General features: G+C 47.2%; 10 protein-coding genes across 10 annotated transcripts; 4 read left to right on the top strand and 6 right to left on the bottom strand.

Moving 5' to 3' along the window:
- Positions 1-1,691: 1,691 nt before the first annotated feature.
- On the bottom strand, positions 1,692-3,458 carry BP5553_02457 (Uncharacterized protein; the record flags this gene model as incomplete). The annotated part of the gene is made up of 4 exons (XM_032011080.1): positions 1,692-2,344; positions 2,395-3,024; positions 3,071-3,199; positions 3,251-3,458. The coding sequence occupies 4 exons, from the start codon at positions 3,456-3,458 to the stop codon at positions 1,692-1,694; spliced, it is 1,620 nt and encodes a 539-aa protein (XP_031875134.1).
- Positions 3,459-3,772: 314 nt separating this feature from the next.
- Positions 3,773-4,779, top strand: BP5553_02456 (uncharacterized protein; the record flags this gene model as incomplete). Its single annotated transcript, XM_032011079.1, has 4 exons — positions 3,773-3,923; positions 3,979-4,018; positions 4,068-4,146; positions 4,201-4,779. The coding sequence occupies 4 exons, from the start codon at positions 3,773-3,775 to the stop codon at positions 4,777-4,779; spliced, it is 849 nt and encodes a 282-aa protein (XP_031875133.1).
- Positions 4,780-4,857: 78 nt separating this feature from the next.
- Positions 4,858-7,553, bottom strand: BP5553_02455 (Glycoside hydrolase family 2 protein; the record flags this gene model as incomplete). The annotated part of the gene is made up of 4 exons (XM_032011078.1): positions 4,858-5,568; positions 5,626-7,144; positions 7,196-7,405; positions 7,462-7,553. 4 exons carry the CDS (start codon positions 7,551-7,553, stop codon positions 4,858-4,860), a joined length of 2,532 nt encoding a protein of 843 aa, XP_031875132.1.
- A 302-nt stretch (positions 7,554-7,855) lies between these two features.
- Positions 7,856-9,391, top strand: BP5553_02454 (Glycoside hydrolase family 28 protein; the record flags this gene model as incomplete). Its single annotated transcript, XM_032011077.1, has 1 exon — positions 7,856-9,391. The coding sequence occupies one exon, from the start codon at positions 7,856-7,858 to the stop codon at positions 9,389-9,391; it is 1,536 nt and encodes a 511-aa protein (XP_031875131.1).
- A 387-nt stretch (positions 9,392-9,778) lies between these two features.
- BP5553_02453 (Uncharacterized protein) lies at positions 9,779-11,440 on the bottom strand (the record flags this gene model as incomplete). Its single annotated transcript, XM_032011076.1, has 1 exon — positions 9,779-11,440. The coding sequence occupies one exon, from the start codon at positions 11,438-11,440 to the stop codon at positions 9,779-9,781; it is 1,662 nt and encodes a 553-aa protein (XP_031875130.1).
- A 458-nt stretch (positions 11,441-11,898) lies between these two features.
- On the top strand, positions 11,899-13,143 carry BP5553_02452 (Uncharacterized protein; the record flags this gene model as incomplete). Its single annotated transcript, XM_032011075.1, has 7 exons — positions 11,899-12,096; positions 12,153-12,235; positions 12,284-12,376; positions 12,435-12,734; positions 12,780-12,909; positions 12,956-13,084; positions 13,135-13,143. The coding sequence occupies 7 exons, from the start codon at positions 11,899-11,901 to the stop codon at positions 13,141-13,143; spliced, it is 942 nt and encodes a 313-aa protein (XP_031875129.1).
- A 74-nt stretch (positions 13,144-13,217) lies between these two features.
- On the bottom strand, positions 13,218-15,056 carry BP5553_02451 (Uncharacterized protein; the record flags this gene model as incomplete). The annotated part of the gene is made up of 1 exon (XM_032011074.1): positions 13,218-15,056. The coding sequence occupies one exon, from the start codon at positions 15,054-15,056 to the stop codon at positions 13,218-13,220; it is 1,839 nt and encodes a 612-aa protein (XP_031875128.1).
- Positions 15,057-17,182: 2,126 nt separating this feature from the next.
- BP5553_02450 (uncharacterized protein) lies at positions 17,183-17,959 on the bottom strand (the record flags this gene model as incomplete). The annotated part of the gene is made up of 1 exon (XM_032011073.1): positions 17,183-17,959. The coding sequence occupies one exon, from the start codon at positions 17,957-17,959 to the stop codon at positions 17,183-17,185; it is 777 nt and encodes a 258-aa protein (XP_031875127.1).
- A 2,151-nt stretch (positions 17,960-20,110) lies between these two features.
- On the top strand, positions 20,111-22,089 carry BP5553_02449 (uncharacterized protein; the record flags this gene model as incomplete). Its single annotated transcript, XM_032011072.1, has 6 exons — positions 20,111-20,541; positions 20,592-20,628; positions 20,684-21,118; positions 21,168-21,229; positions 21,279-21,366; positions 21,421-22,089. The coding sequence occupies 6 exons, from the start codon at positions 20,111-20,113 to the stop codon at positions 22,087-22,089; spliced, it is 1,722 nt and encodes a 573-aa protein (XP_031875126.1).
- Positions 22,090-22,388: 299 nt separating this feature from the next.
- On the bottom strand, positions 22,389-23,582 carry BP5553_02448 (putative NADH-cytochrome b5 reductase 2; the record flags this gene model as incomplete). Its single annotated transcript, XM_032011071.1, has 3 exons — positions 22,389-22,960; positions 23,010-23,412; positions 23,538-23,582. The coding sequence occupies 3 exons, from the start codon at positions 23,580-23,582 to the stop codon at positions 22,389-22,391; spliced, it is 1,020 nt and encodes a 339-aa protein (XP_031875125.1).
- Between the last annotated feature and the right edge of the window lie 231 nt (positions 23,583-23,813).

Below are 23,813 nucleotides of genomic sequence, written 5' to 3'. Positions count from 1 at the left end.
CGACACCGAGAAGTAGGCACTTAAGTTATGGTGTATAGGCTTTAACGAGACCCCTTCGTACTTGCTAATAAACTAAAGTAAGGGAACTACTCAGGTATGTGTTACACAGAGCACTACTGCCCTTTTAGGCTTAGCGGGGCGAATAAATTTCGTTTATTTAATTCATTTATCGTAGATCACGTAGATTGGCACAGCTTTCCCCACCTTTATATATCCCATAACTATCCGGAGTCCTTGGACTCCCTAATTCAATATATAGGGTTATAATTGAGATCTACTGTTGCATCCCGAACACAAGATTGTTTAGTTTGGACAGTTGGCGTGTGTATACTGCGCAAACTAACACCTATTGTAGTATCTAAATTTAGCTGCAGTTGTGTTAGCTCAGCCAACTCCAAATAGCACATTCCAGTGTCTAGATCCACAAATACAGCTACCCTCTTGTCGGTGGTAAAGTAACCTAGATTACAAACTACACCCAAAGGCCTAGAAATAAGTTAATGCTTGAAATCAAGAATCGAGGAAGTTAAGGACCCAAAGAAAGGACATCGACCGCGATTGGTAGCTTACGTGGTGCTTTTACTGCCTTTTCTCTTATTATAAATATACTTAGGTTTCCCTTGCGGCGTTGAGACGGCGCATCTTGCATAATAGCTGCCTAATCATAACAGCTTTGCTATCTGCTCAGAGTCTTCGCATTCTTTGCACCGATGGTGAAGGTATCAAGGGCTATACGGCTCTCCTAATACTAAGGGGGGTTTTCCGCACTATTGCCGCCGATGGCCAATTAGCAGGTCCCCTACGACTATGCGACGTGTTTGACCTAATAGCCGACATGTCAACTAGTGGCCTCATTGCAGTTATGCTCGGGAGGGTACACATAAGTGTTAATGAATGCATTATGGCCTATGAGCTATTCGGAAAAGAAGTGTTTGGCAAAAGACTAATCGGTGGCAAGTTCGGTCGCATAGTTAAAGGAATATCAAGCTCGCCATTTTAAGATATTGCTACCCTACAGGAGCAGATTCGCAAGGTGCTCAAAGGTAAAGACTTTGTCGGGGACAAAGTATTTGCAGAGCTTAATAGGCCAATTTGCAAAAGTGTGAGTAAAATACTATACTATGATCTCCCTCTCTATATACCTCTATTTATCCCTCGTTGCGTACAATTATTTGTGCGACATGAATAGCAACGGGCAAGCTAGATGTTCTCCGGAGTTATAAATCACTTTACCTAACCTCTAAGAACTACAGCTGCCGAATATAGGAGGTAGCTAGTGCAATAGCCGCTGCTCTAAGTATTTCAAAGGCGTTAAGTTCGATTCCAGTAGCGAAAAGTGGTGTAATATAATAGTAGTCTACATCGAAACAATCCCATTAAAAATGCGTTAGCTGTTGTATGTCTTTCTTTTGCATTTTTACATCGTGTGCTTTTGGTGTCGCTTCGTACGCATTTGTGCGTTTAAGGGTGCGTCAAATGGACTTAGGAATTGGTCGTGTGGTTAATTCAATAGACCGTTGCCAATTTGGAGATCAAACAACCGTGCTTCACTTCAATTTGCAAATTGATATTGTCGTTCACTTAAACCTTAGTCATGGAAGACTACTAGTACATATCTTAAAAAGGCTTATATTATTTTAAGCATCCAACCCTTGCCCTTGTTGTTCCTATTATATTAGACTAAGGTCTCTTTAAACCTTCATGTCCTCACGTGCAATCGGGGCAACGCTGTTCGGTTTCTCTAAAGATGCCTTGACAGGGCGTTTCGACTCGAAGATTTCGTCCATCTCTTCCAATGTGTGACCCTTTGTCTCGACAAAGAGGAAGAAAACCCAAGCAGCCTGCACAATGTTCCACACGACATACACGATGTATATCTTCCATCCAATAGTTTTTAAGCCGATAGGTGTCGCATATGTATTAATGAACTCAGCGCAATTGAGCACGAAGTTGTTGAGCCCCATCCCTTTGGCACGAATGTTGGTGTGCAGGACCTCAACTGGATAGGCGACAACGAGTGGATTAACTCCACACGTATGGAAAATGCCGACGAAGAAGATGAATGCGATGGTGACATTTGAGAGTGCTACGGCTTGGCCCGGCTGGTATACAGAAGTACATGCTGTGAGCGCAACAAGGCAGGCGGACATTGATAGGCAGCCGAATATGAGCAGTGGGCGACGGCCGACGTGGTTACTGACTAGGGATCCAACAATGGCCCCCCCGAGCGCAGCGACGTAGTATGCTAGGTTGAATGTTAAGAGGCGATCTTGTGAAGTGATGCCGATTGCGCGAAGTAAGTTGGCAAGGTAGTAGCCTGTAAGATTCGAGCCTCCCCATTGTCCTGGCTGCTGTTAAAACGGAATTAAAGAAGCAATTTAGGGACAAACTTACCAATACATGCCATTGATATTACCAGCATAGTTCGATATCGAGCCGAACGTGTATTCCAAAGCTCACTGTAATCATACCAGCGCTTATCGGAAGCTTCTTGTCTGATGCTATCTCTCATCTCCGCGAGTTCGAGAGCAACGAGGGGAGAATCCAGGTCACCATCGTCATGATACTTAGCTAGTATCTGGCGAGCTTCTTCGTACCGATCATTTGCAACCAACCAGCGTGGTGACTCTGGCATGAACAGACAGCCAATCAGGACGACCGATGAAGGGACCACCTGGATGATCAAAGGAATACGCCAGGACATGTCAGACTTCAATGGGCCTGTTGCATGCGCGATAGCGCTGGCAATAATCGCCCCAACTAGCCACAAAGAATTATAAAGCAGCGTGACGGGGCCGCGCCACTGTGCAGGAGAAATCTCGGTCACAAAAGCGGGCGCCGCAGAGCGAGCAATGGCCACACCAAAGCCTGCCCAGAATCGACCAGCCATATACGCAGCTCGGTTTTGAGCGGTACACATGGCTATGGCACCGACCAGAACGATGAAGGAACCTATGAACATGCCGATACGCCTTCCATATCTGTCTGATGCTGGGCCGGCGAAGAAAGAGCCACATAGATTACCTAATATCTGTGAGTTTTATGATTACACAGGTTGAAGGCTACTTACCGATAGTGTACACTGCTGTAACAATACCAAGCGTACCCCCCGCCTTGGGAACATCGAAGTATGTATGCCAGCCATTGTTGGCATTCATGGTACCCATGAGAGAACTATCAAACCCAGTTCCCCAAGAGTCTAATATGAATTAGCCCGTTTTCAGCTGGAAAAGATGTCTCTATTACTTACTGCAATACGCAATGAAGAAGAACACATAAAGCTGGATAGATGCTAGAGAAAAGTAACGGAGTTTGGACACTCGCACTTGAGCTGCCATCTGATCACGCAGTTCATGGCTAGACAGCTCTGGCAAGTCTACTGCGATAGTAGAAGCCATCTTGGGAGACTTGTCTTCGACGTGATTAACTTGTGGCTTTGTGGTGCTGGGATTGTCCATGATGTTACGACCTGTAGAGGAAGTAGCTTTTAAGATGGAGATCAGGTTACCCCATGGGGTAGTCCCATGGACTTTATAAACTCGAACATGGCTCTGGAGGCAAGGATGAATAAATGCGGGCAATTCGGTACCCCACAGACGGGAAAGAATAGATGGTTGTGCGGGATAAGTCACGTGTGGCATGTGGCGTGCGGGATGAGATCACGTGGATTTGAGCAGTTCGTCGGTGCCCGGACTCACTCACTCACTTACTCACTTACTCACTCACAGCCAAAGGCTACTCGAGTACCAGCTCAACATCGCCTTTCTCAGCAATGTCGACGATTGATGGCCACGAACCAGTTTCCAGAAACGAAGATGAGTTCCAAGGTCCTTGCAAGCAGATCATTCTGTTCGGAGACTCCATCACGCAGATGTCGTTTAATCAGGAAGACGGATTCGGCTTTGGGGCATCACTACAAGATGGTTATAATTCCAACGCAATGTTTAGATCGAGACTGATTTTTTTCCCCATTGCAAGCATATATTCGAAGGCTGGATGTGATTAACCGAGGCTTTGGGTCCGTTCTTTCTTCTGTGCCTCTCATAGCGACTATCTGACGAGCCCAGCGGCTACAATACTCAACATGCAATTAAAGTGCTTCCGAAGTTCTTCCCCAAAGTATCACAAACTAAGGTGGCTCTCATGGTACGACCAGCTTGCGATGACCCTCGTCTCACCAAGCGTGTCTAACACAGACAGCTCGTTTTCTTTGGCGCCAATGATTCCTGTCTTCCACACGCTGCGACGCACTATGTCCCCGTTGAAAACTATCGACAAAACCTCGCAGACATCATCAGAAATCCATGTATTCAAGCCCACGACCCAAAAATATTGCTGATCACTCCTCCACCTGCCAACGAGCATCAAATAGAGCAGTACGATTTTGCTAAGGGTCACTCCTCATTACGAAGGCGGGCGGAGAATACGAAATTGTATGCGGAAGCATGTAAGAACGTAGGTGCTGAGCTTCAGGTACCTGTGGTGGACTTGTGGACTGCTTGTCTGGAAGATGCAGGCTGGAGGAAGGGAGCTGCATTATTAGGTTCTATGTCTACCCCCAGGAAGCATGAGTTTGATGCCTTGTTCTTGGATGGTAAGATATGCAGTCTAGACGGGGCTTTGGCAGAGGCTGACTCGTCCGCAGGAGTTCATCTTCGATCAAGTGGTTACAAGATCCTGTATTTGGAGGTCATGAAAGCCATTAGAAGCAACTGGCCAGAATTAGCCCCTGAAAATTTGCCTTTTGTATTTCCGACCTGGGAATTTGCACCAAAATAGAATAAAACTTGGAGCGAAATGCTTTCTCTCATCTACTTATAGACATACTATTAAATACTGCTCCTCTCATTCCCATTTCTAATCGTTTAACCCATAGTATATATACTTGACCGGCTCTTTAAGTCCTTTCGCGACCAGATGCTGCGTATCTCCCGGAGCCACATCAAGACAATTGTCACTCCACCCTGCTCCGACATTCAGCAGCACCAAACCTTTCACTGGCCTTTCAGCAGACACGGTAATGTATTCACCATCAACCTGAATCTTTAGGCCACGGTCAGGAAACATGATATGTTTGAGCGGCTGTGGCCAGTCCATTTCTCTTGAGATGCAATTGCCATATTCGTCAAAAAGTCGTGTAGCTAAGACTGTCGGCTCGTCCTCAGGAGTTTCGCCTTGCAGAATTTCCGTGGTCCCCATCGGCGTCGCAACAACCGCGTGCGTTATAGCCTCTCGCACCTCTTTTCCGGTAGAGATACTGATAAAACGAAGCTCCACGGTCAGCCTCCTTTCAGTGACTCCGGAATTTGCAACCCAGACTGAGAATGTTGATTCTCGAGGCGGGTAGACGTGAGGCGTAGCATGTGCAAGCACTCCTGCTGATTCTGCCTTAGTCTTTGACTTCACGTACGATTCATGCTGAAGATTTGGCCTCGGATTGTGTTTGTTCCTGCGTATTACACCGACAGCGAGAGGCGTGAGAGCGCGAGCGATCACGTAATATGCTGGCTTTGGCCGCTCATAGTAGTCTATGATTGACCAACTGCTGACCGGCCAGCTATCGTTTGTCTATCACTTGTCATTATTGCAAATATTGATTTGATTGGGGTGAAGTACCTGCCATACCAAAGCACCACCACACTCTCTATCTCCGAATTTCCTTCTCCATCCTCGAAAGGCAAACCCCATGGACTCGCTCTGAAGGAGCTGTGTGAGGTACACATATGTGTCCAAGTCAAACGAGAGACGAAAGTTCTCGCCCATGCAAGTAAACATGCGCTTCTCGTAGGAGGTTGCTTTGCAATGAAACTCAAATGCTTCACTCTGAGGATGCATGTCCTTGGAGTTTCCGAAGAATGCCTCTTTGACAGTCTCAATATGTGGACAGGAGAGCATTCCAAATTCCGACACAAAACGCCCTGCTATTTCAGGATATCTTTGATATGGGAGAAGCATGCCACTCGAGACATTCCATATGTGAACGTCGCCGATCGTTCGATCGCTATTGTTGTCAACCCCACCGAAAGGCGATCCAGGCCAGTAAATCATCCCGGGGGCATGTTCTTCGACCAAATCTGGCAGGACTCGCTCGTAGATATGTCGAGCGCCAAAGGTTGTGTTCCGCCATTCGCTTTCAGGAGTCTTCATGTCATGGTGTAAACCCTCATTCGCCACTTGATAATCTTCGTTGTTTCCAGCGAGAATGGCCAACGATGGGTGCGTTCTCAATCTTTTCAATGCTGCAATTGCCTCTTTCTTGACGCTCTCCACGAAGTCGTCATCAGATGGATATTGGCCACATGCAAAGCAAAAATCTTGCCATACGAGTACTCCACGGCGATTACAAGCATCATAAAATGCTTCATCTTCATAAATGCCGCCACCCCAGACCCGAAGCATGTTCTGGTTTCCCTGTACTGCTAAATCAATCAACCGAGTATATCTCTCTGGAGTCATGCGCGGCAGGAAATTGTCTCCAGGAATCCAGTTGCTTCCTCCCATAAACATTGGAATGTTGTTGACCTCGAAGTAGAACGTGGATCCCTCGGACAATGGAGTTTGAATAAGTCGTACACGACGGAAACCTATGGTCTTTGACTGCGTGTCTAGGACTTCCGCAGAAGGAGCAACAATTTTGATCACAACTTGGTAGAGGGGTTGACTTCCGTGGGTATGTGGAAACCACAACTGGGGGTTCGAAACTGGAATGATAGCTACACCATCTGTAATCCGTTTCGTTACCAATTTGACCCCCTTTGGATCAAGCAAATCCAAATCAACCTGATGGCCGGCTGGTATGCTACCTTCAACATGCACTCCAACTCTGATAGTGGCGGACTTGAGATTCTCTGCCACCTGAATCTCAATATCAACATCGCTGATACGTATAAAGTACCTTTCAATCGTAATTGGCCTCCAGGGACCGCATGTCACAAGAGAAGGACCCCAATCCCAGCCAAAATGGTACTGAGCCTTACGCATATAAACTCTAGAATAGTGGCCGTTCCAGCAAAGCAGGTGTCCACGCTCCTCTCGCAGAGCTTCTCCTCTGTTGAAAGCTGATTCGAACAGAATCTTTAACTCGTTTGTATTTTCCAGCATTTTTCCAACATCAATTCGATGCGGAACAAACATGTTGTCAGACCTGACGAAAGTCAACCTGAGACACGAACAACTGTTGGTAAAAGGTGCTTACTTCAGGATCTCCTTGCCATTTAAGGCCACTGTTGCAAAGGTATCGAGGCCATCAAACACTAAATCCACCTTCTCTCCCGTCCGAATGGGTTCTATTTGATACTCGCATTTATACACCCAGTCCTTTGAGTGAACCCATTGGACAAGTTTCTCATTCATTCCAATGAATGGATCTGGTATACGGTTGGCGGTAAGCAGATCGAGATGGATACTGGAATTAGTCAACGGTTAGATACAGCTGCTAAAAGAACCTGAATATTTACATACTTTGTGGGAATCTTGGTTCTACCTTCATCGTGAGATCCAGCTTCTGACCACGTGAAGTCGATGAGCGGAACGCGCTTGAGTGGGAGCGCCATGATTTCTGAGACAATATTGTAAGTGTGATTGTACAAACAAGAACCAACATGTTTTGCGAAGCTCTTTTCATGTGTAGCCCAAAGGAGGTGTCATCCCGCATGGCGGGTTGACCCCAAATCCCCCGCGGGATGCTAGTGGCTGTGAAGTGGGCGAAGATAACCCGCATTTCTACCCCAGATGACCAAAGGAACGTGGAGAAAGATGAAAAGTGGTTCGTAGATGGAGACAGAAAGAAAAACTATATAGAGAGCTAAAAGTCAATTAAGACGATCCACATTTAGTGGAGCGTTAGTTTTCCAAAATGCTCGCCTGTAACCTCCTCCTCTCATGCCTGTCCGTCCTCGTTTCGGGAGCAGCAGTGAGCTATCCTAGACCCTCAATCTACGACAAATCAGCAAAATACACTCTGAAAGTCAATGGTACTTACATGTACACCGTTAGCTATGCTGGGTACGACTATGTCCAGCTCTCCATGGACCAAGGCCATGCCACTGAATTCCGAATCTCTGCTCCAACTGAAACAAGCATCACGTCTTTCAACATTTCTCCCAAGCAATTACCTATCACTGCCACCACAAGCGGCAACGAGCTCGTCTTCTCGGTTTCTGACGCTCACTATCTCATAATAACCATCAATAACCTCAAAGAATTTGTCATCATGGCCGATCCCTCGGAAACCAATGTCCCCCCCTCTTCCGGAAACGGCATCTTCAACGTCCTCAACTACGGCGCCGACAACACTGGCTCTGACATTACAACAGGCGTGCAAAGTGCCATGGATGCTGCTGCCAAAACCCCTGGCAGCATCGTCTACGTGCCTCCGGGCCTATATTACATCGGGAACTTGATGCTGCGCTCCCAAACCTCGCTGTACCTCGCCGGCGGCTCTGTGCTACGCTTCACAGGCAACAAATCTGACTACACCACACTCTTCACTAAGTCTGACGTTGGGCCCGGCACATGGTGGATCCAAACCGAGTTCAGTAGCAGCAACATAAAAGTCTACGGGCGCGGCACCATAGATGGAAACGGGTACTTCTCCCTCTATACCAATACGTTCATCGCGGACCTGCTTGTGCCCGTGGACACGACGTCTTTCACGTTCGACGGGCCGTTAATCCGGGATTCGTCGTTCTGGGCCGTGACACCTATCCAAAGTCAAGATGTCTCGTTCAAGAACCTTAAGATCCTTAATCGACAAGATGTTGGCCAGGATGATGGTATCGATGTCATTGAATCAACGAACGTGCGCGTCACAAGAGCGATTGCCGTTGCGCTCGATGATAGCTTCTCAACTAAGACGTGGCCGCTTAATCAAGGCACTACGGTGCCGTATCCCCATCCGCCGATGCCGTTGAGTGATGTGGTGTTCGATAATTGTCTGGCCTGGACCGTGTGTTATGGGTATAAGATCGGGCAGGGCGTGTATACGTCCCAGAAAGGCGTGGTGTTTAAGAATAGTGTGGTGTACAGGGCAGCGGTGGGGCTGGGGATTGATCATCGGTATGGAACAGAGATTGTCAGCAATGTGACCTTCGATACAATTGATATCGAGAGCTTGAGTGGTGACAATGCCGGTCATGCCACTTGGCTTGCTTTCTTCGTTGAGTCACAAGGGGCAGGAATTGGACCGATTGATGGAGTGAAGGTGAATAATATTCGTGTTAGGAATGAGGGGAAATATAATGGGTTGTTGGTGGGGTATAATTCTTCCGCGATGGTTAGCGATATCACATTCTCAGATGTGTATATGCTGGCCAACACTACACCAGCTACAACTCTGGGCCAGATGAAAATTTTAGATGTAGCCTATACATCTGCTATAGTAGTTCAGTGATGAACGTGTGGCGCTAAATGCATAGGAAGTAAACGAGAAAATTTGATTGCAGAATACGAGTCCTGTAGGAGTTAGAGTACGAGCTATCACTGTGTCAAACCTTGTGAGACTTTGAAAATGCGCCTGGTGCATAGTTGGGTTTCCTCATTATGTATACAGAAATACAGCTTTAGATCCAAGAGTTCCCTTTCATAAGTGTGGTAGCTTTTAAACGTCTCGCAAGGCGTGGGATAACAATATCTTATGATCTAATGCCTGTGGTAAATTGTATCCAAATTTGGGGTAAAACAAAAATTAAGCAGGAAATGAAAGGAAGCTATAGAGAGTCTAACATGTACTCGTAGGAAGTGGCTTATGACTATCAAAGTATTGTTCTAGTCGGAACACCTACACCCTTAAAGCCGCCAACTGTATCGATTTGAACGTCTCCTTGCTGTCCCTCCCCCATATCTTCGGATCATGAAATAAAACGGCCTCTTGATTCAAAAGCTCATCCTGCACTTTGGCTACATCAACATCAGCAGCTGCGACTCCATCTTGTAAACAGAAAGCAGCAGCAACGCCAGCGGCTTGACCAAGAGCCATCCAACACGGCTCCATTCGCAACGTAGAGAAGCCAATATGACTTGCAGACACTGGTACTGGCGCAAGCAAGTTCTTAATTGGGGCATCTGGAACCATGACACCGTATGGCACGGTGTATGGTGCGCAAGGATAACTTATGAAGCCATCAAGGTGGACTCTGCCCGGCTCCCGCTTTCTCACGGCATGCGAGTCCAACGCATAATGACTAGCAGTTACGCTGTCATGATGAATAGGAGGTCGCCCATTTTCACTTGGCAACGCATCATATACAGTGAAGATATGTTTGCCTTTCATTCTACGTCCCTCGCGGACATAGAGTTGGCGAGGAAAATGGTCGTTGTCCACGTATTCATCCTTTGCCCAGCCCCATTCGTTACATTCATCACGGAACCACTGAGGAAGTTCTGGATCGTTCTGTGCAAAATAAAATAACCCTTCGGTGTACTCGCGCATTCTCTGACAAAAGGCGTCACGCCATGCCCAGCTGGAAGTAGGATACGGCCAGTTCTCTTCAGGAAGATCTGTCGAGATGAATGCAAAGTGCTGATTATTCGCATCGGTTTTGTTGTTTGGTAATTTGACCATGCTAGATAGGCGTTGGATAGCATTGAGGTGATTCGGCACTGGTTTGAGATTCATTTTCGACCGACGGATATTTTCTTGCATTTGCTCTGGTGATAGCTTCAAGACATCCACGCCGGTATGAATGCCTGTCGTCACATCAAGCACCAGAGAGGAGAACTCCTTCCTATTATAATTCGATGGTTTGCTAACCCTCACACGTAGCTTGGGGTCATTCGTCAAGCAAAGTCGGTAATTGAATGCTTGGATAGCGTTGTCTCCCGCGTTCGTGGTACCATCGCATTCAGGACCTCTCCAAAGCTTGTATACCCGGCCAGCACCTAGCTCGCCATACACCTCCTTGCCCTCTCGACCAACGAAGAAAGGCACGCCAGCTGCTGCTATGAGATCTCCTTCGTATGTAGCATCCAAAAAGAATTGTCCATAATGTGTTTCTTTCAAGCCGGTTTGCAAATTTGTCACCTCAATGGACTTGATAATGCCATCTCTGATAGACAAATGGTCGGGCTCGAAGTCGAACTGTCGCCTTGTTAAAACGGTGATCTCTGGGTTTTCTTGAATTAATTCATTGAAAACATTTTCCGCAACTGAAGGCTCAAAGTGATATCCATCGTCACAATCGCTGACTTGATCAGTGACTGGGCCATAGCTCTTGACATAATGAGCCTTAACCCGCTCCACGAATTCTAAGAAAATCCCTCCAGTTGCTCCCCGGGTAGCTATATCTGTAGCTCCTAGACCATTGGCAGGAAGTCCGCCGATATAGGCTGTGCGTTCAAGAATTAGAGAGGTTCGGCCAAGTCGAGCAGCAGCAATTGCCGCAGCTATTCCGGCAGGTGTAGCTCCGACAATTATCAAGTCGAATTTAGATTGGACCATCATGATGTCGAAAGAGCCTGGATTCCAAAGTTCGATGTGCTGTAAACTTGGAGAATTAAGTACAAGCTGCTTTCGTGGAAGTTGGAGGGTAGGGATCTAGCGGCGGATGGTCTCCCGCACAAATCGAAGAGCGATGCCAGAAGTTTGCATACAGGAAATGTGGTTTTGGACGACGCTGTGAACCTAGTTAGTACCCGCAAAATTGAAAAGGCGAACCTGCTCCTACTTTGGGAGGAAGTCTAGGCCTGTATCGCATTTCTGGACGAATAGATCGATGGAGCTTCGGTCACGTGCCAAGGACTATCCCGCTATCCCGCACAAGCCATAGACGTCCTCCCGCACACCACAAGGAACCCATGTTGATTAGACGGATTCGTAGTTCCGATACTTGATACTTATTACGTCTGAGCGATACCGATCTCATAGATATTTTTGTTGTCCAACATTCACCAAAAAGAAAAATGACTTCTCAAACTCAAACTCAAACTACCTCGTTAACTTCAATGTTGTCCAAACCGGATAGCCGAAAGTTCAAGATCAACACAGGATCTTATATTCCTGCAGTCGGATTCGGCACGTGGAAGTCCTCGCCGGAAGATGCGTACAATTCCGTAAAGACGGCCTTGGAGAGTGGTTACCGGCATATCGACGCTGCATGGGTATTTTAGGCGCCGAGGATGGATATCAAAACAAGCGATTGCTAACATTTAAATAGATCTATGGTAACGAACCAGAGGTAGGGCGTGCCATAAAAGATAGTGGTGTAAGACGAGAAGATATCTTCTTGACCACAAAACTGTAGGTCACCCGAGTTTTGAATGCAGTCATGTTACTGAGTAATGCTAGCTGGAGTACATATCACTCTCGGGTTGCAGAGAATCTCGAGCTTTCCCTCAAGCAGCTTGGCGTCGACTATCTGGACTTGTATCTGATGCACTGGTTTGTACTCAAATCAATGCCACCAGTAACCGAATTGCAGCACTAAAACATCTCACAGGCCTGTAGCTTTGAATCCAAATGGAGAGCCGCCAAACTTTCCCCTGCTTCCAGATGGAACCCGCGACCTTCATGATCGGAATTTTGTGGACACATGGAAGGACATGGAGAAGCTCCTTTCAACTGGGAAAGTGAAGGCAATTGGCGTTTCAAATTTTGATATTCACAATCTTGAAATTCTGAGACAGAAGTGTACTGTGGTGCCTGCTGTGGACCAAGTGGAGATGCATGCATATTTGCAGCAAAAGAACTTGCAGAAATACTGCGATGAGAGAGGCATTCATATAACGGCGTATTCCCCGTAGGTATCCCACTACAGATCGAAGCTATTGGCTAACCCGAGAAGCTTGGGATCAACAGGCTCGACAGTCAAGACTGAAAAACTTGTGTTGGAAATCGCTTCTCATCACGGCTGCGACCCCTGTGCAGTGCTCCTTGCTTGGGGGGTGCAGTCTGGCCACAGTGTCTTGCCCAAGGTGTGTGCTCTTCACTGACTGCTTTACCACAACTGACGTCTCCCAGTCCATCAATGAGTCTCGAATCCGCAGTAACTTCCAGGCAGTGACACTGACGAAGGACGAGATGGAGCAAATCGAAAGTCTAGAGAGTGGACAAAGATATAGCCAGCCTGCCTGGGGCGTTACCGTCTTCGTAAGTTGACCGATTGTATTCTCCTCTATTATAAAGCTAAGAAATGCCAGCATTCCTAGTGAAAATCTTGGGTAGACATAGATAGAGTCCAAGTGCATATAGCCCTGCAATTATAAATATGTTATTGAGAATATCACACAGTAAAATCTTCGAGGCCACGAAGAACTTCGCTGTATTCTCTTGCATTATCATTCTGCAGAGATGCGAGTCTTTCAAATACATGCCGAGAAATTGCTCTCCAGGCCTTAACACACGCGTTTGCGCAAGTACCCGTGATCGCAGTTTCCATCTCAGCCAAAGAGTCTTGCCCGCTGATCTCAGACGCAATGTCCAAGCTCTCGTAGTCATCTGCCCTTCCAATTGTGTATGCCCAAAGGGTCAGCGCCCCTAGGTAAAGAGCGGAAGTCTCGAGGGGCATCACCGACGTGTGACTCTCTGACATGTAAATCCGAAGGAGCTGTACACCATGCATAGCTGTGTTAGGTCCAACTTTGTTGCGTGTGAGAAGGCGGGCCATGGCAGCTCGTGTCTGCTGCTTGGGTGTCAGGCCAGTCAACGAAAACCCGGAGTTTGCGGCACGTTCCAAGTCGTCTAATTGGGTGCCCAGAGATATTAAAGAGATGTAGTAGGTCGTTAAACCATGCTTTTTGACAGGCCCTGCTTCTGCAGTGGTGAGGATTTGATCAGCTATTGCTTTGAGTAGAGTTCGAAGCTTATTTGTCGCCTGATCACGATCGAAGAATGGCTCATGCCGTCGTCGCAAAGAATCGCAGGTGATCGATGCGAAGCCTGACAGGACAAGATATGCTGATAGTGCATCAAGTGAAGGCAATTTGTGATGAATGTCCGGAGCAGACAGAAGAAGTTGATGGATCTCATGAAACTTCAATCTCCGGGATGTTGATGTTGCTGTGTAGGACGACCACTCGTAGAAGGTGAGGGCACGCCACTCCTTCTCATCACAAGGTAGATCGAGTTTCAAAGTGAAAACTGAAATTATGCTTCGATCGTGACCAAAGAGAAGCGAATGCTGAACGTCAATGACGAAGATGAAGTAAGCCAATCTCTTGACTGTCTCTTTTTGGACCCACTCACCCCATCTGCGGTCCATCGAGCGCTTTGGAGTAGGCCGCACGGGCTCATAGTCAGGCTCAAATAACCCGAGTCGTCTTGCGAGGGTAACCAATGTCCCGTGGAAAATATCGCTCAGCTCCATAGCGCTTCTATTAGCATGAAACATACCAGCAAACTCAACTAGTAGCATGGATTGAAGCACCCAAAGGTGCTCTTTCTTGATCGTGATGTTCTGAGCAAGCTGTAGCAGGTCTCCACGTAAACGCTGAAGCAGGACACACCCTATTTCGTGAGCATTGAGGTCGCCGCAGATGAGAAGCCCAATGCTCAGAAAAGAAGCAGAGAGTTCACTAGCAACAAAGTCGAGACTCAGGGTGGGCTGGTGGAACATAGGAAGACAAGTCTCAAGATATGTCATGGCGATATCGAGAATGCGGCGGGTATCTTCGATGGTTGCAACCGGATTGCTATCTACATCTTCTAGTGAGATGAAAGAAAGAATATTGCTGTGAGTTTGTGCACTAATCGAGGAAGGTTGTGGAATCTGAATATCGAATAATGCATCATGTGATGATTGCGAATGAAGGCTCCCTTCAGTATTGTCGAATTGGATTCCTTGGATAGCTGCATCTGCTGCGGGATCTCTAGGTTCCTGGAAAAGCCATTCGGAATTTTGGCCATAGCTGTCCAAATTGAATGGTGAGAACGGTATTGGATCACGCACTGGATTAGATTTATCAGCGCTGTGGGAGCTATTTGGTGATTGATCGAGGCCTGGAATGTTTTGGTTCAAAATGCCGTTTTGAAAAGCACCGCCCTGTGATTGGAGACCGACATGGAGGTATATCTCGGGCAGCGACTGGTTTTCAAGCAAATTCAGGTCCTCGTGACCTTGCATATTCATGCTCTCCTGAAGGGTGGGGGAGGTAGCTCTTGGGGATCTGCGCGTCTTTCTCCCACCATTCCCAGGCGTTCCATGCCTTAAGGTCAGATGGCGCTGAAGGAGATCATTTCTGTAGAAGAGGTGACTGCATTTGGGGCATGGGATTGTTCGATTAGTGTCTGTCATAATCCCATTAGTAATTCACGAGGCGCAAACGAGCGTACAAGAAGCCTACGGTTGAGTTTGTGGCGTTTCAGATGCTCAAGTCGTTGGAAGCTTTTATCGCAAGATGCGAAATCACAGTAATGGCGAGCATCTGGCGGCATAGTGGAGTTTCCATGTCCATGGCCATGGCCACAGTGTGTTGATGAAGCAAATGAAAATCGCCGACGACGTACGAGTTAATGCGGGGGAAGCTGCAGCTGATTTTGTTGGCTAGTTGAAGCTAAAATTGGACTAAACTAACACTAGCCTTGTACGAGTTAGTGGATTAGTTCGGTTTAGTAGTCTAAATTGAAAAGTCTACGGAGTATAGGAGTAAGACTATGATAATAACCAAGCGAGGCAGTCCCAACTCTGGGCCACCACCAACCACCAACCGCCGACCTGGTGGCTGGGGAGAGGTCGGGGATGCAAACAAAGTGCAAAAAAAAAGACATACAACAGCAGGTATTCGCTGGTGGTCACCCACCCAACTACTAATCTGCCGATCTGAGGCTTGTGTATGGCAGAGCGGACGGGATGCCCATTTCTCCTCAGTCTATGGTCGTATGTGACAGTGGGTTTTGCTAAATTGGTTTATATACCTACCAAAATATCTCTCTTCATTGCTAGATCAAACTCGTACTAACAGGATGCTACTCTAGAATTTAAATCCGTGGCTCTCAGCTTGTATTGCAGAATTACTTAGGGGAGGTAGGTACTTGTAGATACCTACCTTAGGTAGGGATTTGCCCCAACAGCCAACCGAGAACCCAGACCCACGAAAGGGGGGTGAATCACGTGATTACATACATCTCTTCCGGTACCTTTATATCTCACCCTATTCATAGTCAGTTACTACCCATCTACCTACCAATTGCCAACCCGCACACACACATCTCATCTCATCTTACCAGTCGATTAATCATTCCTATCCCATCACGCAATGCCCCTTCAATCCCGAGCTCCTTTTTTGCCACCTGCATCTATCTACATATCCTCTTATAATAAAAGCTCAAATTAAGACTGAAGGTTCCTTTTGTATTGGGTTCGTTGGATGCCGTGGGGTACCTGAGTTGACTGGTGTGTGTGGGCGGGACGAGGCGTATTACGTTTTTGGGCACTGTGGATATGCAATGGGCGCGAGAGGGTGCAATTTGAGATGGAAGTTCGCGGTAGTGGGGGTGTTTTTGATGGTTGAAGCGAGGAGGAAGTGGTCCAAGTAGGGATATTCTAATATATGCTTGGGTTGACGATATAGAACCAAAATGGCGAGAATTATTAAAGTGGTAGTAGAGTTATTTATAAATGAGGCCGAGGGAGCTTCTGGTTCTTAGGGGAAAAGCAAGGCTATTATTGTATAGTGATTGTAAGTCTCGTGGGCGTGTGTAGCGTGAGAAATGGCTTTTTAACTTGCTTGCCTTGCTTCTATAGAATGAGTGAGTATAACGAGGAATTTAAGGTATTTCACATATCAGTAAATTATAGTGGTCTAAGTCAGGTGGTAGCGTTTATTGTCTTTTGCAATAGGGCTTTATTTAACAACTAACGATGCAAGCGTCCACTTCGAGCTCTGTAGTCTAACGCGAAGGGTGAAATTGGAATTCATGTATGTAGTAATGAAAAATATGTGATAGCTAAGAAAATAGCTGGGATTGGGACTTTCTTCGCTGGGTACTTAATAGGGTTATTAGCGTTTTGTCTCAGGGTGTAAATACTCATATTCCTGTAGTTAATTATAGGCATTTTGGTAATAGATAATATGTCAAGATATGATGACTCAACTACATTGTCGAGAATAGAGGACACTACCACTAAGTCTCTTAACGGGAAATTGCCTTGTGAATTGAAAAAAGTATATCGTCGCCTTTACTTTCTCCTTGCCCTGCTATATCAACACCTTCGTATATAGAATCAGGCAGAACGATCACACTCTCTTTCTACTTATTTTCCCATGCCGAAGGACTCCATAACATAAACCCACCAGTATCCCTGTCCGCCTCAGAAAGCACCAGGCTAAACCTAGACAACACCTTAAACCCGACACTCCTATACAAGCGCTCTCCCTCCATACTAGCTTCCAGTCCCACCGGGACCCCTTCAGCCTCCGCCCTCTTAACAACCTGCCCCATCAACAACTTCCCCGCGCCCCTCCCCTGAAACTCCTTAAGCACAACACAACTCTGCGTATGCCACCTATTCACCCTCTCGGGATGAGATTGGAAATGCTTCTCCTCATCCGCCTTCCCGACGTTTTCAAACCACTTTATAGCATCCAAATCCGCCGACTTATCCCCCCCAACAAACAAGCCGAACACTTTGCAATAGACCGAAAACAACCACCCCAGAACCCACAGCAATAGGGCATTCCGACTGGCAATCTGCCTCTTCGCGCCCTCGTCATCGCCCAAACGGACGAAATGCGCATACCCAACCACCACCGACGGATTCGACGCCTCTACCGCGACGTACCCCATATGCCGCGCATCAAACGTCCTCGCCGTGGCGCGCTGCTGGAATCCCCGTACGTAGTGCTCAAAATACTGGTGCCGATGCGGCGCAAGCATGTCCGTCAGAGACGTGTTGTTGTATGTCACGGCGGCGATCCAGCCCATTCTGTAGCCGTCTGTGAGACGCGCTGGCCGGACTATGATGGGTGACCTGGCGGTAGATTTTGTGCTGGAAGAGGCATTTTTGCCCGATGTGGTGAGGGACATGTTTCTTTTTTCTTCCAGTATTTTTTTTTGTTTGCTCCCGTTACTTTGCTTGGGCTTTTGTACAATAAGTTATATTGTAAAGCTGAGACTATCGATGTTTAGCTATATGAATTTCAAAAAAATATGAAAATTTTCAAAGGTTTGAGAGAATTTACGGAACGGTCTGAAAATGGTTAGGAGAGCATACCTTATATACAAGGTGGTTACTTCCCCAGGGAGGGCTGCAAGATCATGAAATGAGAACTTTAAATAAACTCTGGTTGGTAGTAATCAGCATGTTGTCGGTGTGAGTCATCTAATAATAATTACTTGGTCTCGGTCTACCTACTCGGGAATCTATTGTCCGATCACGTGCCACTGTATTTCCGACCTTCCTGATTTGGATAAGTCAGGTGGAGGGCAATGATGGGGTTTTATAGGTAATCAGTGCTGGTGGATGAGGTATTTAATATGACTGCATTGTTTCATTTTAAGGTTTTTAGTTATATGAGACTTATAACTGTAGAGAACGTTGAAGAATACATATAGGTATGGGCCGGTAAGGTATTTACTATTTTGCAAGACATTTCTCGGAATAGACCACAACAGGTAGGTACCTAGGTAACTAGGCAACCTCTGATATAGACAACGCGATGCGCTATTTAAGCTGGAGTTTCTGAAATTGGAAAGACAAGAACCCGATATTGGGAAAATAAGCATTTGGTCGAGAATGTTCACTTGAATTTCTTTCCCATAGTCGTCCCCTAGGTTGTCCGTCATGACCTAATACCCAGCATGCATTTCACTCTTCTATTTCCGGATCGGAAAAGAAATCGATCCTAGTGTTCTCCGATAGGTATTGAAAGTTTAACAAGTTCTCAAAAGCTCGTAGAATTCCAGGAGGAGAGTGAGATGCCATCGGAAGCCTTTAGTTTAAATTCGCCAGACACTCACATTCTCATCGCGAAGAGCCTTGTTCCAGAATCGCCTTCCATATTGTCAGTCTATTAGAATCTTGCGTGGCTCGAAGAGAGAAACACCTATCGTTGGCGTAGAGGATGCTTCGAGAAGGAGAAAGACATGTAATCATATTTTGCGCCCCTTCAACGCATATGCACGTCTCCACGAGATCCGGACGATTGATAGAAGGCCACCACAGCGCGCATTAAAGCCTTCCTGTGGCTTCTGGAAATTGTCATAGTAGGCTTGAATGAGACGAGGATGGCGCGGCGGTGCGAGTGATCATGCAATGGACTCCAATAGGAAGGTTTGGAGGAGAAAAATGAGAGAAATGGAGCCTGAATGAGATAGAATGAATATTCGAAGAAATTCGTGATTGGCGATCCTATGGCTGGATGATATAGACCATGGGATAAAGTTCAAGTTAGCATCGTTATGTTGCGACGTCCAAGCTTGTAATGGTGATGATCAAGGCCGTCGATGACTTCCGGTGTCAAAACAAATGTAATTAGGCCCAAAAACGCGCTCATCCTCGATTATAACTTTCTTAAAGATGGCTTTCCAGGGTTTGAAATTATGGAAACGCGAAGAGATTCTTCGTGGCAGAGGGGTTTTTTGAACTGCTGATCCGTCAGCTGACGGTCCGTATCCAGGCGGCGGACTGAGAAAATCAAGGCGAAGCCATCCGGATATAAAGATGGCACTATTCTATACTCACTCATGTTTCGTATATCATTATCGGCATATACTTGTGCTGCTGTGATGCACCATCGTAGAAAATGAACGGACGCGACAGATTGCAGTCCAACAACCCTCGCTAAGGCAACGTTCTAGATCGCTGGCGCAGGTCATTGTGTAACTGAATTCCTTTCTATTGTAACCACCAGACAACCGCAATTTTGTATGGCTGTCTACTTTGTGCCTTGGCGTACCTCGTACCTAGTGCTCAGTTGTATCGCCACGCGGCCATCGCCTGCGTGAATTAATCCCGTAATTGTCACGTCGCTGTGGCCTTCCAAGATCTCGAGGTACGTGTCCATCAACCTCGTTGATAGGTGGATCGGGCTGTAGCGTCGGCCTTCTAAAGGCTTACTCGTACGGCTTATATCCTTATTGCGGATGATCACTGACTGGACTACCTTATTAGTTACCGTACTGTGCCCCCGCTGACGCCCTTTGAAGACGACCACGCGCCCTTCCGGTGCTGGCGAGATGGCGTCCATGTCCATGTACGGCGCCCCAAATCCCTCGCCCAACGCCCATATCGCCGCCCCGAAGGCAAGCAAAGCATGTTATACATGCAGAAATCAAAAGCGGAAATGTGATAAGGTTCTCCCCGCATGCTCTCTATGTCTTCGTATGAATCGCTCTTGCGACTATTCTGATCCTCAGCCGACTCCCACGTCCGAGGACTTACACGTCTTGCAAGCGAAGATAGCGGAACTCGAATCTCAGCTCGAGTCCCATATCAATGGAGGACGTGGCCTTGTTAATCATGCTCCCCTTTTCGGTACCCCTTCCTCTCTGTCCGGCGTCGAGGCCCTTGGTCATTCCGCCGCAGGTTATAGCGAGCAATGGGGTGCGGTTCCCAACAGGTTTCCAGCCATTGCTTTCCTAGACAAGAAGGCCTTCTTAAGTGGGGGGTATGCCCACCTGTCTCCTTACCATAGCCATGAATGCTAATTTCCAATAGCATTGACATTCCAAAACCACCCGTTAACATCCCAGATGTAGGCAATTCGTCTCCCGTGTCCCAGGTTTACCAGATGCTGATTTTCAAATTAGGATGTCCTCGAGCATATGCGAGATGGCCTGACGGTAACTGCCATTGCGGAGCAATACGCCGCAACTGTCCACCGATGGATGCCCATTCTTTCCCGAAAGTACCTGCTTCAGGAGCCGACGGATGTCCCATGGGACGGCGGTTCTGATGCGGCTTTGCTGTATCTCTGCATGAAGCTCGTAGCATCAAGATTACCTGATGGAGTAGAAAGCTTTCGGGCTCCGCTATACCTAACTGCAAAGCGCTTTGCGTCTGTATTGGATCTCAACGGAGCGGCTTCGCTACAGAGACTACAAGCAAATCTTCTTATTGTATGGTACGAATACGGCCATGCAATTTACCCCGCCGCCTGGATGACTGCTGGATGGTGTGTCCGATATGGAAATTTACTCGGCATAAACGGGCATCATGAAGCGATGCAACTACTTGGCCGTCCGGTAAGGACATGCAACCCACTCGCTGAAAGCACTGTCTCACTTTGAACAGACAACATGGATTGAGCAAGAAGAACGTAATCGAACATGGTGGGGGGTTCAAGTGGCGAATAGGTATGGCCTTCTGATAGAAATTCTCGATCGATCAGCTCACACCCTTAAGAATTGTCTCATATGCAAGCCAAGGATATATCATGGACTCTCAAGAACCACGGCCAGACGCTGCTCTGCCTGCTGATGACGACGCATGGGTAGCTCAAACCCCAATCCAAGCGATGTTCGACAGTTTGCTGATAGAACTATAGAACAGAGGCGAACTCTCCGCACCTACAGCTCTTCTTTCCAGTCCGATTGATGATCCTGTAGGACCATTTTCTCGTCTCTGTCAAGCTTCCATAATGATGGGCAAAGTGCTTTCTCATCACTACCATAACACCTTTCCCTCCGAGGCAGCACGCCTCACACAAGTCAGCAAGTTGTCTGAAGATATCTTGGATCTGTCCGGCAAGATCACCGAAGAAACCAACCGGTCTCCCGATTTTCTCAGCCTTTCAGCTCCCTTGGCGCTCCTGTCCCGAGCATTCTGTATACTCTGCGATCCATATTCTGGCCTAGACGGGTACGGGTTAGATCCAAGCACTCCCCAAGCTGCCGAAATGCAACAGCGCGCAGCCGAAGGCTTGAAGACGCTCTCAGGAAATATGTATGGCTTCGGCCAAAAGGTCGAGATCAGCACTTCGGGCTTTCAAGACCTGGATTCCGTCAATCCTATCATAATGGATGCGTTGTACTCCGCTGCATTGAATTTTGCCTGGTTTGTAAGAAAGAGTGGGGATATGCAATGCCAGACGTCGTTGGATGAAATCAGGAATTGGCTAACTAAACTTGGGGCACGGTGGAGAAGTGCCGCAGAGTATGCGAGACTTTTGGAGGCCCAGGAGTTTTCTTATGCTATTCGTGGTGCGGGACCTTGACCCGAGGGGTGTATCGGAGCTATGGGGCGTTGGTTTATACGGAACTACTATTGCCTGAATGGCGGAATTTTAATATAATGATACCGGGGCGAACCGCGAGCGTTTTAGCAATGGCATCATGATAGATGAGCGTCGACTCGAAGAGAGTTCTCATCAGAGAAATACATCATACAACTTTACCAGTCAATAATACAATATCCCACTACCAGTAAGAAACATACGAATTCTTGGGAAGTTTCATATATAATCATCTCTAATTATATAAGGTACAGTAATATCCCATAAAAATTGAAGCCCTTTTAGAACTTGTAGACTTGATCCTGAGAATATCCGAGATCCTTGAGGATACCGGAAAGATCACCCTGGTCTTTAGGAGATTTCTTCATTCCGGAAATAGCCTTGTACATGCCTGGTGGCCCACAGACAAAGACCTTAATGTTCTCATTCTTCGGCTCTGGGAGAACCTTTTTCAGCAATTCCTTGGTGATGAATCCGGTGTCTCCCCTCCAATCTTTATTAGGCGCCTTGTCCAAGACGTAAAATGCTCGAAATCGTTGGGGGTAGGTGTTCTCGAGTTCTGCCAACTCGTGCTTTAGGAGGATGTCTTCCTCTGTAACGTTTCCGAAGACAAGTGTGACCTTCGTCTTATCGTTGGGGTTATTGAAAATTGCGCGTGTTAGCTGATACATGGGCGTGATACCGGTTCCTCCAGCAATCAGAGCAATGTGGTTGTGCTTATTTTCCGCCCAGGGGTATTTGGGAATAGGTCCCTTGATTTCCAACATCTGTCCGGGAGCCATATCATGGAGGTGCGTTGACATCGGGCCATTGGGGTATTTCTTCACCAGAAGGTCTAAGTAGCCCTTTGCGTCTTGGATTGGTCAGCATAAGCAACATATCGTACAACAATGGTTACTTACTCTCATCGTTAATGGGTGTATATGGTCGGATAACGGGCTTCTCCATCTGCGGCCCTTTATATTTGGTAAGGATAGCGGATGCAACATGCAGACCGCTAACCTGGTCATCCTCAGGCAGCGCAAATCGGAATTTCTTCGTGTTATGGTTAACGATTTCAATGTTGTCAAGCCGTAACTTGATGAATCCCTGGTCGCCTCCAGTAAATGCCACATTGCCATTGCCGCCCTTCCCAACAGGCTCGTCGCCCTTTTCCACAGCCTCCTTGGCTTTGGCTCCGTTCCCGAGGGTGTCTTGGCTGAGGTAGTAATAACTTCCACCTCCCAGGACGGTCGCAATGCCGGCATAGAGAGCCTTGTTGGAGCTGCTACTCAGTTGCGGTTCGGTTGCATATCGACGGCATTGCTGTAGAAAAGGTAATTAGCCCTATTGATGCTTTTGCCGAGAGTCAATTGGCGTTGGAGGGCTCATGGAGGCACATCTCCAATCCAGCGGCATTGATCATGACAGGGGACGCGAGTAGCACTTACAGTTCTCAACGGCTGAGCCGACCTAAGTACATGCCTTGCAAACATGATGGGGATTTGTGGAGTGGGATGGTGTTGAGAGATCAATTGCAATTCCTGGGGCGGGTTGGACTTGAGTGGGATTGAAAATCAAGGTCCCACATACAGTAACGTCATTGAGGTCGAAGCTCCAAGCAACTGGCGAAAGGGCGCTAAGCTCAAAGAGGCATCATATTTAATCTTAGCATCGCCTTCCACCAAACGCCGCCACCCCCTCACTGAAATCGCCTGATTTTCTAC

Source organism: Venustampulla echinocandica, assembly GCF_003357145.1.
Source record: "Venustampulla echinocandica strain BP 5553 chromosome Unknown scaffold_0, whole genome shotgun sequence".
Classification (NCBI taxonomy): Eukaryota; Fungi; Ascomycota; class Leotiomycetes; order Helotiales; family Pleuroascaceae; genus Venustampulla; species Venustampulla echinocandica.
This window is presented reverse-complemented; position numbering and strand designations above follow the sequence as displayed.